Genomic DNA, 21447 nt, shown 5'->3' with positions numbered 1-21447 from the left:
GAGTCTGAGGCAGCAGAGGCAACCTCAGAGCCCCATGGCCTGCTATTCTGAAGGCCGCTTCCTGAAAACAACCTAACCCAGTCGAGGGGGCACCCAGACAGCAGGGAAACAGAGTGGGACAGGGGAGCTCGTAACCCCCTGGGAGGAGCCCTCGGAGCTCCGGGAAGCCGTGGCCCCTTCCCCTCAGAGAGCAGGGTCTTCTGAAACAACAGCAACCCTCAGGCCTGGTAAAAGGGTCTCGGGAGCCGGCTATTCTGAAGGCCACATTCTGAAAACAACCTAACCCAGTCGAGGGGGCACCCAGACAGCAGGGAAACAGAGAGAGAGGGGGGAGCTTGTAACCTCCTGGCTGGATCCCTCCATCCAAGTCTCAGGTCCCTGCCTCAGGGCACACTCAATTCAGCCCAGGGAAAGCTAATCTTCTTATCAGGAGCCCTCGCCCAGAGCTCCAGGAAGCAGTGGCCCCTCCCCTCAGAGAGCAGGGTCTTCGGAAACAACAGTAACCCCCAGGGCTGGCAAAAGGACCCCAGGGCCAGCTATTCTGAAGGCCGCACCCTGAAAACAACCTGACCCAGTCGCGGGGGCACCCAGACAGCAGGGAAACAGAGAGAGATGGGGGAGCTCGTAACCCCCTGGCTGGAACCTTCCATCCGAATCTCAGTTCAACCCAGGGAAAGCTAATCTTCTTATCAGGAGCCCTCACCCTGAGCTCAGGGAAGCCGCGGCCCCTCACCCTCAAAGAGCAGGATCTTCGGAAACAACAGTAACCCCCAGGGCTGGCAAAAGGGCCTCGGGAGCCGGCTATTCTGAAGGCCACATCCTGAAAACAACCTAACCCAGTCGAGGGGGCACCAAGACAGCAGGAAAACAGAGAGATGGGGGGAGCTTATAACCCCCTGGCTGGATCCCTCCATCCAAGTCTCAGGTCCCTGCCTCAGGGCACACTCAATTCAACCCAGGGAAAGCTAATCTTCTTATCGGAGCCCTCGCCCAGAGCTCCTGGAAGCCGTGGCCCCTTCCCCTCAAAGAGCAGGGTCTTCTGAAACAACAGCAACCCTCAGGACTGGCAAAAGGGCCTCGGGAGCCGGCTATTCTGAAGGCCACATCCTGAAAACAACCTAACCCAGTCGAGGGGGCACCCAGACAGCAGGGAAACAGAGAGGGGGGGGAGCTTGTAACCCCCTGGCTGGATCCTTCCATCAGAGTCTCACAAAAAAGTCCCTGCCTCAAGGCATACTAAATTCAACCCAAGGAAAGCTAACCTCATTAGGAGCCCTCAGAGCTTTGGGAAGCCGCGGCCCCTCCCCCTGCAGAGTGTAGGCGCTGGCCGGATAAGGCACAGGAACAAGGGCCAAGCTAGGCTTAGAGTGTGGAAGTAAGGCAATGGAGAAGCATCAGGAGGGTGCCGAGGAGAGGAGGGCAGTAACAGGGACACACCAGCAACTCCTGGCTTCCCGGGAAGACAGAACAACAACTGCATAGAATGGACAATCTGCCTAGGGCTAAAACCTCTGAACACCAGACAGAGATAAGAAAAGCTAATCCCCCCACTCAGATAGAGATGGCAAACTCCACAGAAGCACAAAAGTCCCAAAATTAAAAAAAAAAAACAACAAGAAGAAGGGGGCGACTTTGGACACATTTTATGGAGCAAAAATACAAAACACAGAGGAGATAGAAGAGGAAACACAAGCAAATGCCCCAAAACCTTCCAAAGGAAATGGAAACTCTCCACAAACCCATAAAGAATTTGAATCTGAAATGATCAAAAAGATGGAAGCCTTCTGGGAGGAAAAGTGGGAAATAATGCAAAAGAAATTCACGCATCTACAAAACCAGTTTGACCAAAGTGAAAAGGAAAACCAGGCTTTAAAGCAAGAACTAATAAAGCAAAGCCAAAAGACCAAGAAATTAGAAGAGAACATAAAATATCTCACTGACAAAGTGACAGATTTGGAAAATAGAGGGAAAAGAGATAATTTAAGAATAATTGGACTTCCAGAAAAGCCAGAAATAAACAGCAAACTTGACATCGTAATACAAGAGATAATAAAAGAAAATTGCCCAGAGATTCTAGAACAAGGGGGAAATACAGCCACTGACAGAGCTCACAGAACACCCTCTACACTAAACCCCCAAAAGACAACTCCCAGGAATGTAATTGCCAAATTCCAAAACTCTCAAACAAAAGAAAAAAATCCTGCAAGAAGCCAGAAAAAGACAATTTAGATATAAAGGAATGCCAATCAGGGTCACATAAGACTTTGCAAGTTCTACTCTAACTGATCGTAAGGCATGGAACATGATCTTCAGAAAGGCAAGAGAGCTGGGTCTTCAACCAAGAATCAGCTATCCAGGAAAACTGACAATATACTTCCAAGGGAAAGTATGGGCATTCAACAAAATAGAAGATTTCCAAGTTTTTGCAAAGAAAAGACCAGAGCTCTGTGGAAAGTTCAATATCAAAAATCAAAGAGCATGGAATACCTGAAAAGGTAAATATGAAGGAAAGGGAAAAGGAGAAAAATGTTATCTTCTTCTTTTACTCAAACTCTCTTCTATAAGGACTACATTTATATCAATCTATGTATACTAACATGTTGGGGGAAAATCTAATGTGTAAATAGGGGGAAAAGAAAGAAAGACCAAATAGAATAATTGTTCTCACACAAAGATTCACATGGGAAGGGGAGGGGGAAGAAAACTCCTATAAGAAGGAGAGGAAGAGAGTTTTTACTTAAACCTTACTCTCAAGGAAATCAACTCTGAGAGGGAAAAACATCCAGATTCATTGGGATCTTGAATTCTATCTTACCCAACAAGGGTAGGGAGATGGGAAAACCAAGGGGGGGAGGGGGAGAGGGAAAACAAAAGGGAAGGGAAAGAGAGGGGGGGAAGGGGAGGGAACAAAAAAGGAAGGATTAAAAAGGGAAACATATCAAGTGAGGGGACAAGGGGGACCAATTTAAAGTAAATCACTGGACTAAAAGGTAGAGCCAAAGAAGAAAAGGTTAGAACCAGGGAAGGATATCAAAATGCCAGGGAGTCCACAAATGACAGTCATAACTTTGAACGTGAATGGGATGAACTCACCCATAAAATGTAGACGAATAGCAGAATGGATTAGAATCCAAAACCCTACCATATGTTGTCTTCAAGAAACACACATAAGGCGGGTTGACACCCACAAGGTCAGAATTAAAGGATGGAGTAAGACCTTTTGGGCCTCAACTGACAGAAAGAAAGCAGGAGTGGTAATCATGATATCTGATAGAGCCAAAGCAAAAATAGACCTGATTAAAAGGGATAGGGAAGGTAATTATATTTTGTTAAAAGGGACTTTAGATAATGAGGAAATATCACTAATCAACATGTATGCACCAAATAATATAGCACCCAAATTTCTAATGGAGAAACTAGGAGAATTGAAGGAAGAAATAGACAGTAAAATCATATTAGTGGGAGATTTAATAAATAAGACAAGAAGCTGGTACTTTGAAAAAACAAACAAAATAGACAAAGTACTGGTCAATCTAATTAAAAAAAGGAAGGAAGAAAAGCAAATTAATAGCATCAAAGATGAAAAGAGTGACAGCACCTCTGATGAAGAGGAAATTAAGGCAATCATTAGAAATTACTTTGCCCAATTATATGGCAATAAATACACCAATTTAGGTGATATGGATGAATATATACAAAAATACAAACTGCCTAGACTAATAGAAAAGGAAATAGAATTCTTAAATAATCCCATATCAGAAAATGAAATCCAACAAGCCATCAAAGAACTTTCTAAGAAAAAATCTCCAGGGCCTGATGGATTCACCAGTGAATTCTATCAAACATTCAGAGAACAGTTAATCCCAATACTATACAAACTATTTGACATAATAAGCAAAGAGGGAGTTCTACCAAACTCCTTTTATGACACAAACATGGTACTGATTCCAAAACCAGGCAGGTCAAAAACAGAGAAAGAAAACTATAGGCCAATCTCCCTAATGAATATAGATGCAAAAATCTTAAATAGGATACTAGCAAAAAGACTCCAGCAAGTGATCAGAAGGGTCATCCACCATGATCAAGTAGGATTTATCCCAGGGATGCAGGGCTGGTTCAATATTAGGAAAACCATCCACATAATTGACCACATCAACAAACAAACCAATAAGAATCACATGATTATCTCAATAGATGCAGAAAAAGCCTTTGATAAAATACAACACCCATTCCTATTAAAAACACTAGAAAGCATAGGAATAGAAGGGTCGTTCCTAAAAATAATAAACAGTATATATCTAAAACCATTAGCTGATATCATCTGCAATGGGGATAAACTAGATGCATTCCCAATAAGATCAGGAGTGAAACAAGGATGCCCATTATCACCTCTACTATTTGACATTGTACTAAAAACACTAGCAGTAGCAATTAGAGAAGAAAAAGAAATTGAAGGCATCAAAATAGGCAAGGAGGAGACCAAGTTCTCACTCTTTGCAGATGACATGATGGTCTACTTAAAGAATCCAAGAGATTCAACCAAAAAGCTAATTGAAATAATCAACAACTTTAGCAAAGTTGCAGGATACAAAATAAACCCACGTAAGTCATCAGCTTTTCTATATATCTTCAACATAGCTCAGCAGCAAAAACTAGAAAGAGAAATCCCATTCAAAATCACCTTAGACAAAATAAAATACCTAGGAATCTATCTCCCGAGACAAACACAGGAACTATATGAACACAACTACAAAACACTCTCCACACAACTAAAACTAAACTTGAACAATTGGAAAAACATTAACTGCTCATGGATAGGACGAGCCAATATAATAAAAATGACCATCCTACCCAAACTTATTTATCTATTTAGTGCCATACCCATTGAACTCCCAAAATATTTCTTTACTGATTTAGAAAAAACCATAACAAAATTCATTTGGAATAACAAAAGATCAAGGATATCCAGGGAAATAATGAAAAAAATACATATGATGGTGGCCTTGCAGTCCCAGACCTTAAACTATATTACAAAGCAGCAGTCATCAAAACAATTTGGTACTGGCTAAGAAACAGAAAGGAAGATCAGTGGAATAGACTGGGGGCAAGTGACCTCAGCAAGACAGTATATGATAAACCCAAAGATCCCAGCTTTTGGGACAAAAATCCACTATTCGATAAAAACTGCTGGGAAAATTGGAAGACAGTATGGGAGAGATTAGGAATTGATCAACACCTCACACCCTACACCAAGATAAATTCAAAATGGGTAAATGACTTAATCATAAAGAAGGAAACCATAAGTAAATTGGGTAAACACAGAATAGTATACATGTCAGACCTTTGGGAGGGGGAAGGCTTTAAAACCAAGCAAGACTTAGAAAGAATCACAAAATGTGAACTAAATAATTTTGACTACATCAAATTAAAAAGCTTTTGTAGAAACAAAACCAATGTAACTAAAATCAGAAGGGAAACAACAAATTGGGAAAAAATCTTCATAGAAACCTCTGACAAAGGTTTAATTACTCAAATTTATAAAGAGCTAAATCAATTGTACAAAAAATCAAGCCATTCTCCAATTGATAAATGGGCAAGGGACATGGATAAGCAGTTCTCAGATAAAGAAATCAAAACTATTAATAAGCACATGAAGAAGTGTTCTAAATCTCCTATAATCAGAGAGATGCAAATCAAAACAACTCTGAGGTATCACCTCACGCCAAGCAGACTGGCTAGCATGATAGATAAAGTGGAGGAATTCCATGGAGACTGGAATGACCTCCAGGAAGCGAGAGGAGCAGAACCAGGAGAACATTATACACAGAGACAAACACACTGTGGTATAATCGAATGTAATGCACTTCTCCATTGGTGGTGGTGTAATGTCCCGGAACAATCTGCAGGGATCTAGGAGAAAAAAACACTATTCATAAGCAAAGGATAAAGTATGGGAGTGGAAACACCGAGGAAAAGCAAGTGCTTGACTACAGCAATTGAGGGGACATGACAGAGGAGAGACTCTAAACGAAACTCTAATGCAAATATTGACAACATAGAAATGGGTTCGAATCAAGAACACATGTGACACCCATTGGAATCACGCATCGACTATGGGGGGAGGGGGGAAGGAAAAGAAAATGATCTTTGTCTTTAATGAATAATGCTTGGAAATGATCAAATAAAATATTATTAAAAAAGAGAAAAGACAATTTAGAGAATCTTAAAATACTCAAAATGCAAGGGAGATGGGAGATCATGTAGTCCCAACATCTCATTTTCAATTAAAGTAAAAGCCAATTTTATAATATATACTTGTCATTATCCCAGAGAAATGGAGAAAACTTATTCCATGAGTCCAACACTGCTTTAGATAGTATAGAAACATTTAAAATATTGAGTGGATTTTTTTTTCTTAATTCAAGTTCTTGTGTAAAAAATAACCCTGAAAAAAGACTTACCATTTCTGAAATACATGACCAGGCTTAAACTTTTTTTTCTCTTAGTGTGTTTTTATTGTATATTATAATTAAATATATTATATAAGGTGCATGTGGTGTATTTTCTACCAGATAGATATCATATGCTGAAAACCTCATATGCATAAATGGATAAGCCTATGATACACTGGGAACGGTGTGAAGTTGGGACTTTAATACTTTTCTTAGTTAACCCCCAATCGATTGCATGACCTAAGGTAGTCATTCAATGACTTTGTAGCTCAAATATGATCCTATTATAGACATTGTCTATAGCACAGATGAATTTCACATCATTTGATCATGATACATGATACATAATAATGGGCCAATATACTTCTTATCACACTTTTAATTTTATATTACATTATATTTCATATTATAAGCTGCTTTCCTTAAATATGGGAAAATAAGAGTTCTTTCCCCACAATTTCTGCTTTGTCAGTGCAAGTCAATGATGCCAAACCAAATCACAGTCATCTCTTGACTCTCCTTAGGTTGTCTCTGTCTCAGTGGATACATTTATAACTAAACAGTACCATAATTTCAGCATCAAAAAATGGACATTGTGGAGTTTGTGCTAATGAAAAAAGGCTATGCTTTTGCCTCTACTTTAATGACAGGGTAAATAATTTGAAGAAATCTTCTCTTTGGTTAATGTTTCCTTTCTCCCTTGAGGTATGCTTTACTGTTATAGAGGAAAATCTTATCTTTCTAGTTGGCATCTTCTTTGCATTGGTCTACACAGAAGTCAATAATCTCTCTTCCAGATCTCTGATGAGGCTAGGATATGAGGGAATTTTGTTAAATTACCTATCTAAAAATCTCTGCAGGTAACATGGGCTGAGCAACAGTATGGGAAAGAGAGAAACAAACGTTCTATCCTAAGAGATTCAGCAGAGGACCTCTTCAATGACCCAATGTGGAATCAGCAATGGTATCTGGTAAGTGTTTATTCAAACATGGATGTGGATGGGCCATCTATTTTGCATTTTCATATATGCATATTGAGGGATATCACAACCTGTTGGAGCACGAGAGCCAATGTACTCTCACAAGATCTCCAATTTAGTCCCTTTGGGAGTAGAAGGAAAGGGCAGGAGGTAAGTGGGATCTGGTACTATTTTCCACATAATCCCTGGAGAAAACAATATGCCAAAGCCTATGCATTATCAGATGGATGTCAACTTTTTCTGGCCATTCAGTGTTTGAAAAATTGGCCCTCATTTCCTTTCTGACTTTTAGGCTATTTACTTAACCACTTTGGGTCACAAATAATCAATGGTCTGTAAAAAGAAATTAAACTAGGTAATCTCTGAAGTCCCTTCATGCTAAATCAACAACTTTAGAATGGGGATTTGAGTTTAAATAAAACCTCTGACCATACAACACAGGACAAGTAACTTAATATCTCAGTCATCTAAGCCAGAGGCATCAAAAATACATGGGGTCTTAAGTGTGGCCAGAACCAGATTAAAATGTAATTGAGAAATAGTTAACAAAATAATTAAGATATCATAAAACATAAATAACATTACATTTTAAACCCAAGTCAATTCTGGGCCCGCAGGGATTCTCATGTATAGTACCCCCTAATTTCTATGAGTTTGACACCACCATTCTAGACAACCCTCTATGATTTAAGTTTCAGTGACAATGCCAATCTACATTGATAAAAGGAATTTCCTCATATGGGAATGCCCTTTACCAGTGGAATCATAAATCCAAGTGTCCCTATGTTTATTGCTCAGTAGGAGAATACACTTCTCCATTATTCTCAATTCCAACTCATTTAGTGACTTTTTACAGGAAGCAATATGGTCTCCCTCACTATTCCTGAAGCTGAGTTCATTCTCTTATGAATTTGATTAGGCATGGGCTGCAAAAAATTTACCTCCTACTTTCCTTTGTAGCATATTTTATACTTTCTTGGCACTTGGTTGGTAGGCTATGGTTGCTATATATCTCATCAGTGAATGGGAAAATGGTTTATTTGCGTCTAGTAAAACTCTTGATTCTTGTTATATGCAAATTGCTTACTGACTCCTTTGTCATAAATCTGACAGCCTATCTTGGTATTTTACTTCCTTGGACCTCCATTTTCTGACAGTCCACCCATGCTGTTCCACTCTATAACTTTAGAAGTTACACAGAGAGAGAGAGAGAGAGAAGGGAAAAAGGATGAAAGGAGAGAGAGAGAGACAGACAGACAGACAGACAGGCAGACAGAGGAAGGGAGGGAGGTGGGAGAAACTCCCCTCCAACATAAGCTTATTGTCTAAGTTTCATGTACTTAGAAACAGCTAAATAAATGGCCTCAATAACTGGCTATTATGAGTTGTTCTTTTTCTTTGGGAAACAAAGATAGAAGCACTTTAGAGGTATCACTTTATGCATACCCTAAGCAATCAGAAACATAAAGGAAATCAGGGTCTTACTTTATTTTTTGAAGGAAAGGGAACAGAGAATATCAAATAAAGCTTTGGTAGTTGGAAAGCTTGAACATTTCATTAGAAAAGAAAGAAAATGATGAGCAAGTGGCTTCTTCAAAGTCTCATCTTTCAAACAGAAGGGGCCCCAGGGTGATTCATCTTTTCAAGTGATTTTCCACTGGAATTACAAGGAAAAGTGCACTATCCTGATGATTGACTCTTCAAGACCTACCCTCAACTTTGTTTTTTTTTTTAACCTAATTACTTTCTGTTAAATTACCCAAACACCCAAGTCTGACATCAGGGAGAGCGAACACAATTTTTCAAAACTTGGGCTCAATTGAGATCCCAATTGAAGTGGGCAAAGCACAAAGTCGCCAATAATTCTTATTTCTCTTTCTTAGCAAGATACCAGGATGACCCCGGTCTTGCCCAAACTGGACCTCCATGTGATACCAGTTTGGCAAAAAGGAATAACAGGGAAAGGGGTGGTTATCACTGTTCTGGATGATGGCCTGGAATGGAATCACACTGACATCTTCGCTAACTATGTGAGTTTGGGCTCTCACACTCTAGCTATGAAAGAGAGGGTGGTGGACAGCTTCCTGCTCTGAAGCAGGCATAAAGGCACTGGGCATTTCTTTCCTCAGACAGAAAACTGTTCTTTCTGGCTTGGGTCACATGATCCAGAGCCAGTGCTCTTGTCCCTTTCCAACTCCCTTCTGCCAACTTATCAAAAACTTGCTGTGTGTCACTGGGAGTTGAATGGAATTAATCTCCCAGGAGTAATCTTACAGTGGATGGGTGTGTGTGGGCATCAGACCTCAAACATATTTCCTTGTTAAGAGGGGAAAGTGAATCATTAAAGATCTTCCAGACTTTCTCTGGGCAAAAAAAAAAATGAAAGCCAAACACAATTTAGGCAACTAAATCTACATTTTTATAATTCACTCTTCTACTTCTCTAAAGACCATGTTTTCACCAAAACATTATATCACATAATTAAACTGTACATCCTCCCCTGTGCTTAGATCTAAAGTAGGAGAGACATAGTGAGGACAGTGAAATAGAAATGCTGAGTGGCCAACATAAAATTTTCTTAAAACGTTTATTAAGTGCCTATGATGTGCATACCTTTTTCAGAGATCCAAAGGGGGAAAAACAACATCTGCCCATAATCCAGAGAGAAACTATGAATGTATACAAAATGTTTATAGAATAAATACAAGAAAATTCAAGGGTTAGACTAGGGATTCATTCACATTTCAATTAATACAAATAATGAATACCCCAAAGTAGTCAAGTTATTTCATATTCTCACTAAATACCCTCGTTGGGCTAGAACCAATGATCATATTTTACATAATAATAACTGAATAGAGCTGGCCAAAGCTAAGGAGCAGTAACAATGGATAAGATCTGGAAAAGAATATGGGGTGTGGTTAATATGGGAATTTGTTTTGCTTCACTATAAATATTTATCTTTTAAAAGTGCCTTTTTAAAAAAAATGGAGAGATGGTTGGAAAAGAAAATAGATTTTATTTGTTGAGAAGGAAAATTAAGTTGGAAATATGTTTTTATAAAGAAGATAGGGGCAACAGAGAATTACCAAGAAACTGGAGGTGTGTACCTCAATAGAGTCTTTGTGAGAACACCCTGCCCACTTATAGCCTAATACATACATACATATATATATATATATATATATATATTTTTTTTTTTAATCATGGACCAAGAGATTACATGTTATATTACCTCAATTACATGTTTTAACTCATGTTCAAACCACAGCTGGAGATTTGGTGGGGCATAAAATTGGCATAAACCTTAAGAAAGGGTCCTGCATGTGAAGGAGTGCCGTGTAATCTGATAAGCTTTCTAAGCATGGTCAGACAATCTGTTTTCCCTTTAATAAAAATCCTCATGCTATCAACTCTAGGAGTATTGCCTATACTAGCACAATTTTTCTTGAGGGCACATCAGATCTTACAAATTTGATGTGATGGGAACAGAACAACACAGTTTAATCAGAAAACAGGCTCCATTGGACCTGGGTTCTAGTCCCAGAATCTGCCATGAGCTAGTTATGTTACTCTGAGCAAGTAATTTAGTCTTTCTGGGCCTCATTTCATCAACTATATGGTAAAAAGATTCATCTAGAAGATAATTTAAGGAGTCCCTTCTTGCTTTAACACACTGCTAATACTTAATTATTTTACTCTTCACTAATCTTGTGATAATCCATTTGCATTAGAAGAATTATGGGGCTCCCTGGGATTAGCCTGGGGATAAAAGACTGGAACAGGTGTGTGTATATATGAAGAAGAGAGGAAATAATAAGACCTAGGAAAAGTCTGGTTACCTGGTGATGTTCAATAAGTAGAATCCATTGGCCATATGGGGAACACACACATAGGATATAAAGACAGCCCGATTCTCTGCTTGAGAATCACCTTGCCATGGAGCTGTTATTGTTTAACTTTGTGGGTCCAAAACCCTAAGTGTATTAGACAACCCTTTCCTGAATTAAAATACTAGTTATTGGCTTAAAAGACTTCTTAATTGTCTAAAAAGAGTCTTAAAATATTTGGTGAATTGTGATTAGGAGGAATAGATTGATAAAAATTCACAATTATTTAGATAAATCACTATCCATTATTTTGGGAGCATAATTTACATTGAGATAGCACTTTATGGTTATGGAACACCTCCACATACCTTGTTTTATTTGACTTTTGGATCATCCCTATAAGCTAAGTAGTGCCAATATTGTAACTCCCCACTTTATAGACTGAAGAAACTGAGCCTCAAGAGAGACTTTGTGATTTTTATCAACAGTAATGGAACTCAGGCCCAGGTTTTCTGACTAAGTACAGTACCCTAAAATGAGATAATACACATAAATCTCTCTGCACACCTAAAAGCACTACATGAATGGAATTCTTGTTACCTTATTCTCATTTCCATTATTATTGTTATTATTGTCCTTACTACTATTAATATTATGATCCTTTCCATGCCTTCAGGCTCTCTATCATTTATTTTTAAATTAAATTAAATTTTCTCCCAATAATTTCCATCATTTTAAACAGGATTTTGAGTCTCAAATTCTCTATCATTTAGACCCAAGAAAAGAGCTGCTTACGCAAACCATTCTCTTATTAGTTTAGCTGTATTTATCACCAGCTAGTCAGAGGATACAAGATACAGGATGCATGCAGATTGGGTACACTGATGTACATTTCTCTGAACCATCTCCCAGGGGAGGGTGAGCTGCTTTTGGCCAGTCACACTGTAATGCTGATTTGCTGTTTCTATAGGACCCAGAGGCCAGTTATGACTTTAATGACAATGACCGTGATCCATTTCCCAGATATGATCCCACAAATGAAAACAAGTAAGTAAATGTCCATATTTAGAAAAAAAATGCATTTAAATGTTTTCAGCTTGTTTGAGCAAAATGTAGTATAAATGGCACATGCTTTTCTGCCCTCTGGATACTCAGAATGCATAGTGCCTGGCCATTTAACTGAAGAACTATTTGTTCCCACCTTCAGTGTCACAATTAGAGTTTTGTGTTATTTTTTAAAAAGAAACTAAAGCATCTACTATTTTTGCCCCTGCTATTGTTGGATATGGGAATTGACTGAGTTCCCAGATCAAATTGAGCATATCAGTTATTTTATGAAGCATTATGAGATAAGTAAAGAAATTCTGAGCCAAACCACCTTCATTTTCTCCCCCATCCCTATCTTTCTTCCTCTGCTATGACCAATACCACTTGAAGCTTAGGGAATCATCTTTTTTTTTTTAAGGTGGGAGAGTGAAGCTGAAAGATCACAAGAAATGAAGGAAATTTTTACATTTTACTGGGTAGATTTCATGGCTTCTGGAATCTGCCAATATTGTAGGAAGAACAATAAAACAAATAATTCTATAGAGAGTCCTTGCTTCATAAGAAACATACTTCTGTCTTAAAGTACCAGATTAGGGATTAGCAACTAGGTGGCATGGTAGATAGAGTGTAGGGTTTGGAGTCAGAATGACTTGAGTTCAAATTCAGTTTCAGACAATTAATAGCTGTATGATCCTAGACAAGTCCTTTAACAAGTCCCTCAGATTCAATTTCCTTTCCTTTAAAATGGGGATAATAACAGCACTTACCTTACAGAGTTTTTTGTGAGGATAAAATGAGACGATATTTTAAAAGTGCTATGTAAACTTAAAGTGTGATCCACATGTTGTCAATTTTAAAGCTTGGCTTTGCTATAATTTAACTGTATGACATTAGGTAAATTTCTTTCTACATAGGAAATAAAAACAATAACATGTACCACACCTTCCTAAAAATAGTGTGGTATATGTAAGCTTCTAATCTGTCCACTTTCTAGATTGGATCTTTCCATTGTTACAGAGTGTGATGGGGTATTCTTGGAGGAACATAGAGGAAGGAAACCTCCCTCTTCTTCCTCACATTTTTTCTCAATTTAAATAATAGTAGCCAGCATTTATGGACTGTTTTAAGATTGCAAAGTGGTTTTTTTTTTTACATTTGTTACATAATTTGATGCTCATAATAACCCAGGAAAGCAAATACTTTTACTGGTGAGGAAACTAAATCTCAGAAACTTTAAATGACATACCCAGTGTCACACACATAGTGAATGCTTAAGTCAGAATTTGAACTCAGATCTGCCTGTTTCTAGGTCCCAGTCTCTATCTACTGTCCATCTAACTATATCTGAATGAGTATGGATCAGGATAATAGAGAACTGCTCCCAAATTGCATGGTAGACAGCCCAAGGGCTATGTATGGAAAACCTGCCCATACTCCATACTGCCATACTGGCTTTTTTACTCCATGTGAGACTCTAAGGTCTCCAAGATTGGGAAATACCTGGGTAGACTGATGCTCTATAGAGCTGCCTCTCCTTTTAGCAGAGAAGAGCTTAGAGCTACCCTTTGTGCATAAATTTGTCCACACATGTGTATACAATTACACTCTCTGCACTGGACTTCAGGGGCCCAGTACTTAACTCTGCTTTTGGAATATCATCATATAAGTAGATCAACTTCTAAATAAGCCTTTATAATGAGAAAAGTAGTATGTGCTAGGTACCAAGGGGTGTGTGTTTTCTACAGTCGATATCAATACCATATTTAGAGGAAATGACAGTCCTCAAAAGCAGTAGAGACAAGTCAATCCACTAAGCCAATTAGGGTACAGCTGTTTAAAAATGACACCATGAGTAGCAATTATTCCAGTTTTTCTTTTTAAACCAAAATGATAGCATCCCTGCCATTAATCACTTGGCATTATAGAATCAAGCTGTCCGAATAGTATGTTGTCAGAGGATAAATGGCTCCAGCTTTGAGAATAAATATCTCTATTTTGTCTTGACATTTATAGCAATGGGGAATCATTCTCTAATTCCAATGGTATTATCTCTCAAATCTGCCTCACTGCGATTCTCTATTAATATGTAAATTAGATTAATGTGAGCAGCATTTGAACCTGACACTGCAAGCCAAACTGCATTAAATAACAAAATCTTTGTAGTGTAGGAAATCCTTGCCATTAAATCAAGACTTTTAGTACCAATTATAGAGCATATTCAATTGAGAGATATGAACAAAGTATTTTAAACAACATAATAATCTTCTTTAAAATCAAATGATATCTTGCATAATCATCCTTTTTGAAGTTACCTTTTTAAGTGCCAGTCATTGTCATCATTTAAAAAATAATTTCAGGTTCTTTACCTTTGGTTTTATCTCTTAAGAAAAAAAAAAAAACGAGTTGAAGGATGTTTACATTCTTTCCCCTGGATAAGGGCCAAGGGATGGAAGGAGAAGAAACTGTCCTGAAGTTAGATTATTATCCCTTCTCACAGTGCAAAAATATAAATAAATATTTATTAAGCACCTACTACATGCCAGACATTGTACTAAGCAGTGGATATCACTCTATGTTACTCATGGCTCAGGTCAGTTCTAGATCTATAAAATGAACTAGAGAAGAAAATGGCAAACCATTCTAGTATCTTTGCCAAGAAAACCCCAAATGGGGTCATGAAGAGTCATGCATGACTGAACAACAACAAACATATTACCCAGTGAGGGGATGATGGGAAAGGGAAGAAGGAAGATGTCTGGGAAAGACATAATTCCTTGAAGCAGCCACTAAATATGATTTCCCTAAACACATTTCACCACTAAAATATTTGCTGATCAGGACCAACTCGAGTTAAAATGGTGAGGTAAAGGAAAATTATTATCAATGCCTTTCTCCTCCCATTTCTTAATGCTTTTGTTTCCTATCTGTGTTGCCCCTCACTTGGTTTCCTTTACTTTTATGCTACCCCAGAGGCCTATTGATCACATCTGATACATTAATTCTCACTAAATTATTAGTGAATGAATATGTTGAATCTTTTAGGGACATTTACATTTTTCAAGATCATGCCAAGGAAGGGCAATATTTAACCCAAATTAATAAATTTCTAATAGAATCTTAGGCACTGACATATGGATTGAAGCTCTGCTTTTCAGAAAGAGAATCTTTCTCAAACTCCCCAAATTATGCCATATAATTGAATGCCTTCCCTTAATGCTTGGAAGGTCAACTTTTCTTTGGGTTTCTGACCCCATATGAAATAATTCTTGGAAGAAAATCTTTGTTAATCTCCTTTGGTATTTTGTTTCACATTCCATGTTTCAGAGGTGTCTTGTTATATCTCATCAATATCTGATGTACACTGGGAATCTAATCTGACATATGATGGGGATGCTAAGGGTAAGAAAGAAGGACATTAAGTAGATTGTGAGAGCCTTGTTTAGTTGGTTTCAGAGTTCCATGTTCCCAGGAAGCCAAAGGAATAGCATAGTAAAAAAAAGGCAATACTGGGAACCAGAGAGCACTCTCATACTTATCAACATGGAATCAGGGTAGATTCTCACAGGAACAGGGAACAAGTATAAGCTTTGGAGTCTCCAACTTATAAGCTAGTCCTAAAACTTGGGGTTCATCAGATCTTACTAGGCTACAAGTTTGGGGTTTCTAGATTCCATGTTGACACACTGTACTTGACTCTTAGAGCCAGAAGACCAGGTTCCAAGTTTCTGCTGTGACACTTAACTGATTTGGAATGAGTCATTAACCTTTCTGAGTTTCTTCACCCATAAACTAGGGATAATAAATGATAAAATGGCAGCTACAAAGTGTTAGATAGTGTTGTGCTTGAGACAGTAAGACTTAGGTTTAACATCTGTGTCAGAAACTTACTTAGTTTTATTATTTTAGTAAATCCCTAAATCTCTCCCAGCTCAGTATCCTTATCTGTAAAATGTAAAATAATATTACCTTTCTTACTTAATGAGGTTGTTGTAAGGATCAAATGAGATAACATATGTAAGGCACTTTGAAAACTATAAAACATTATATAAATGCTAGCTATAATTATTATTTTTAACTATCTCATAGGGCTATAATGAGGAAAGCACTTTATAAAATACTATGCAAATGTGAGTTATTATTAGTAGTACAAACATAGAGTTCAAACATTTATTTCAAACCAATGTCTTATGGAAGGAATTTCACCTACCTCGGTGTACAAAACTTGATAAGAGTCTAGACAAAGATTGCTGGTTCAGTCTCTCTCTTGATCTGTTGGAAAAAGCAACACATTTTTTCCTATTTATGTTTTTATATTTTTATTGTTCCCAGGCATGGAACCAGGTGTGCTGGGGAAATCGCCATGCAAGCCAATAATCAGAAATGTGGTGTTGGGGTTGCCTACAATTCCAAAGTTGGAGGTAAATAAACCAAAGATTGTTCTAGGAAAGGGCCATAGACACCTGTAAAGGTGTTCTGAGCCTGCTGGCAAAGTCTACTCAAAAGAACCCACCTAATGTCTAGTTTCAGAGTCTAAGTATGGCTCATGACCAAATAAGAGGTTGTACTCTTAAATAAGAGTGCGACTCTTTAACACCTACATCTGGAAAAAAAATGAATGAAAATGTTGAACATATTTCAAGCCAGATGTAACTTTCCCTCTGTTCTGTTTGAGGAGGGTCTATTGTCTAGAGTTTCTAATGTCCATGCTGAAGTTGCTAGTTTCTCTGCCTCTTGCTCTGCTATAAATTCTTTATTTGAGTGACAAAGTATACACACACACACACATATATATATATTACATATATAGAAAGAGGATATATTTAATACATATATGTGTATATTAGTGTCTATGTGTGTATAAACTAGTATATGCTTAGCTATTAAGCAAGCAGAATCTATCTTTGAGGAAAAAAATTAAATATCTGGCCTGCTGTAAGTCTCTGAAATGTCTACAGTAGGACACTGGTTAGAAGTATCTGTGGATCTCAGAGACACTCTGGGGAGAAAAGCACACAAATCCTTAATTCATTTTGCCTTTTTTACAAGTTCTTTTATAAATAATGAAACTTTAGCTGGGTTTCAGCTCTCCCTTCTTTAATTTTTTCCCTTAATCTCTTCTCTGTAAGATACATAAAACTGCCACAAATGCTTCCCTTCTCCATCCTTTTCCTCTTATGCTATAAATTCTTGGTATTCCTTTATAACATGTGCCACTAAAATTGTCAGTTGTAGTGACATGCTATAATAATAATAGCTAGTATTTGTATAATGGTTTAAGGTTTACACAGTACTTATGAAGTTGGTGCTATGGTTATTCCCATTTTATAGATGAGGAAATTGAGACTGATAGAGTTGAATGACTCATCCAGGGTCATAATCTAGTGTCTTAAGTAGAATTTAAACTCAAGTCTTCTTGACTCCAAGTCCAACATTCTATTCATTATGCCAGTTAGGTATTTCAATCTAAAGTGCCTCAGTGTGGCACTAATCCAGTTATCTCATATTTTACAGAAGAAAACACAAAGGACCAGAAAGATACCCAAGATAACATAGCAAATTAAAGGCAAAACCAGGACCAGAATCCCATCTTTGACTCCCAGTTGGGTGCTCTTTCCCTGCACTGCATTGTCTCAGTTCTAAAGGAATTTTTATTATGGTTTAGAATGTATTATACAACATTAATAATACATTCAGATTTTTTCATTTTGTACCATACTAAATAATACTATGGGAACCCTATGATTTCTTTTCTATTAGACTCTTGAGTAAAATGTACCATAGTGTTATCAACATGAAGCCAGGAACAATCAGGGAGATGCTTGTATACGTCTAAATTACTTTTGCCTTCTTGGTTGATAAATTCATGAGGCTGATGATGGGTGACAGCCTGTTGGTAAGCACAAAGAACTATTGTTTTTGTCTTCCCCACAACTGAAGAATAATTCTGACCCTGAGGGAACACAAATAAAATCTATGGCAATGATTTAATCTTTGAAATTATTTGGAAAGAAAGGGATGCTTCTTCCTTTAAAATGTCCCTTAGCAGACATATTAAAATGGCTTTTGGGTTATTTTTAACCAGTTCTCAGAAAAGGGGTTATCTTGCCATGCTTTTAACTGTCTGATATGGAAAGATTTTTTTTTCACTTCTGCTAACCAGGATTTCTGAATGAGGCTGGGGCATTTACTACCATTGTCATGTTCGTTTTTTTTTAACCTAACTTCTATCTTAGAATCAATACTAAGTATTGGTTCCAAGGCAGAAGAGGTGTAAGGACTAGGAAACAGGGGCTAAGTGACTTGTTTAGTGTCACACAGCTAGGAAGTATCTGAGGCCAGATTTGAACCCAGAACTTCCAATCTCCAGAATTGACTCTCTGTTCACTGAGCCACCTAGATATGGGGGAGGGGGGAGGAGATAGGGAGAGAAAGGGAGAGAGGCATATTCTTGAAAGGGTTGTACTGTAATCTTCATTCCTCCTTTCATTTAACAAAGGTCATTTGAAGGAAAGGCACTGTACTATGTCATGGGGGATAGTGTACAAAGATAAATAAGATAAAGGATTTACTTTCAAATGGCTTACCATTTAGTGAGGAGGACATACACAGATTGAAACCAATGCAAATTAAATTGTGATAAGTACATAGAAAAAGTACAAAGTACTTTGAGATCCACTGAGATGGAAATCATTTTCAGCTGGGAAAACAAAAATAAATATCTTTCTGGATTCCTTTTCATCTTTTAAGGTGTTGAGAGGACCTGGGAATGTGTTGCTATTATAGTCAATCTTATTACTTCTGCATCACTTCTGCTCGTTCTAGGTGTGGGTTTCCCATCCCATTTTACCACTACTGGCAGCACACACCCTTAAGGCATATATTGGGGGTCAGGGAGGGGAAGGAAAGAAAAAGAATCATGTATGTAAGGGGTAATTGTGGAAACACTGACCTTTATCTTCCCAGCTACCTATCTGACACCTTAGGAAAGGTGACACAAGATATGAAGGAGATCTCTGCCTTGCTCACTTTCTTATTTCACTTCTCAGCTTCAGTTCTCTTATCTGTAAAATGGGGATAATAACACCTATAGGTTATTATAGGATTATTATAGGATTCATATCACAAGGTTCCTAGGAGAATCAAGTGAGATCATATATATGAAGTGCTAAGTAAATGTCATTTATTAATAATTAAAGCTATCCAAGTGAAAGAAATGGTTAATCTGGAACTTGAAATTAAGGAATTTTGACTCACAGTCCAGTGATTGTCTCACTACTTTGTGTTTCTCAATCTTTTGGGCCAAAATTTAAATCTCTCTGGTAGTCTGGTGAAGCCAATGAATCTTTTCTCAGTGACTAATACATAAACATTTATGATGAACCCACTATATGCTAGGAACTATGTTACCATCTGGGAATACAAAGAAAAGCAAAAGACAGTTAAATTAGCTCATAAATTAGCTCATAGCCTAATGGGGGGAGAAAGCATGTAAATAGCTATCTACAAAAAGCTACATAAAGGATAAACAAGAGATAATAAACAGAAGGAAGTCATTCAAATAAGGGGGATCTGGGGAAGTCTTCCTGAAGAAAGCACATTTTAGCGGGGACCTAAGAGAATTTAGGGAAACTAAAAGACAGAGATAAGGAGGAAGAACATTCTAGGCATGGCAGACAACCAAAGTGTCTGGAGTTGGAAGATAGACTCTGGTCTGAGACACAACAAGGAGACTGGTGTTACTGGATTGCAGAGTAGGTTGGACTTGGGGGTGAGGGGTTAAGGTGTAATAAGACCGGAAAAACTGAGTCAGTGCATACTATAAAGGGCTTTGAACAACAAACAGAGGGTTTTATATTTGATCCTGGAAGTGATAGAGAGGCGTGGAGTTATTGATTGGATTTGGGGGTGCAGGGGAGGTGTAATATAGTTACATCTGTGCTTTAGGAAGATTACTTTGACAGCTGAGTATGTTTTTAAAAGCATGAAATAAAACATTGATTTACAAAGGAAAAAATATGTTCAAATGAAGATATCTATATCTATCTATCCATCTATCTATATATCTTAAGTCACAGCCCTCAGGTTAAAAATCTTTATGACACCATTCTGCCTCTCATATATATTGATAGACATTGACTACAGTGTATTTTGTTTTTTAGGCATCAGAATGTTGGATGGCATTGTGACTGATGCTATTGAAGCCAGTTCAATTGGATTCAATCCGGACCATGTGGATATTTACAGTGCAAGCTGGGGTCCAAATGATGATGGGAAAACAGTAGAGGGCCCTGGCAGGTTAGCCCAGAAGGCTTTTGAATATGGCATCAAACAGGTGAGATGCTTAAAAGAAATGTAACTAAGATGAAATATGACCACATGCAAAGAATGTGAAAATATATAGTTTCTACAAAGAGAGGAGGGTAGTGTTTTCTTCCTTTCCAAAAGTCCTTTGCCATTTCAAACGTATTTTCAAAATCAAATTATTCTTCAGAGGTATGAAAGTAATAGAATTAAGGGAATTTTACTAGCCCAGACCTTATTTTCATGCAGGGTATCCCCCCAAAAAAACCCTTCAATGCTTTTACCTAGTATACAGCTTATTTTAAAAATCTGATTTAGTACAGGCAGTGAAATTATGAGCTCAACTCAAAAACACTGGCTTAATCATATATATATATATATACACACTAAACTCATATATACATACACATATGTATATATTTACTCATGTGATGTATCAACATATCAATCAAGGATCTATGATTTCTCCCACTAACTCCAAATCAAAACTGGAAACCTATCACACACACACACACACACACACACACACACACACACACACACACACACACACACACAAAGTGTTTGAGTTCCCTGGAGAATAGAGAGGTTATGACTTGCCCATAGTTATTCAGCAAGTAAGCATCAGAGGCTGGAATTAAAGCTAGACCTTTCTGACTCCAACTAGCATGCTCCATCCATTATACTCTGTTATTTATTCATATGATACATAGGTATAACAGGATGCTGGAAGTAAATGACCCTATAGTAGGCAGGAATTCCCAGCCTTCCTACCTTAATCCCTTGGTAAACTGTCCAGGTCCTGTTACATGTAGGGGAAAAAAATAAGCTTTTGAA

The 21447-nt window shown here is 37.7% G+C and overlaps 1 protein-coding gene across 1 annotated transcript in view; it reads left to right on the top strand.

The window, feature by feature from the left end:
* The window catches only part of PCSK1 (proprotein convertase subtilisin/kexin type 1), a 55121-nt gene that overhangs the window by 9599 nt on the left and 24075 nt on the right, over nt 1–21447 (top strand). Inside the window, exons 3-7 of the mRNA XM_001363963.4 lie at nt 7313–7423; nt 9316–9462; nt 12233–12309; nt 16639–16727; nt 20469–20641. Of these exons, the coding sequence (XP_001364000.1) occupies nt 7313–7423; nt 9316–9462; nt 12233–12309; nt 16639–16727; nt 20469–20641 (597 nt within the window). The remainder of the gene's footprint in view (nt 1–7312; nt 7424–9315; nt 9463–12232; nt 12310–16638; nt 16728–20468; nt 20642–21447) is intronic.

The sequence above is a fragment of the Monodelphis domestica genome, chromosome 3 (genome assembly GCF_027887165.1).
Source record: "Monodelphis domestica isolate mMonDom1 chromosome 3, mMonDom1.pri, whole genome shotgun sequence".
Taxonomy (NCBI): Eukaryota; Metazoa; Chordata; class Mammalia; order Didelphimorphia; family Didelphidae; genus Monodelphis; species Monodelphis domestica.
This window is presented reverse-complemented; position numbering and strand designations above follow the sequence as displayed.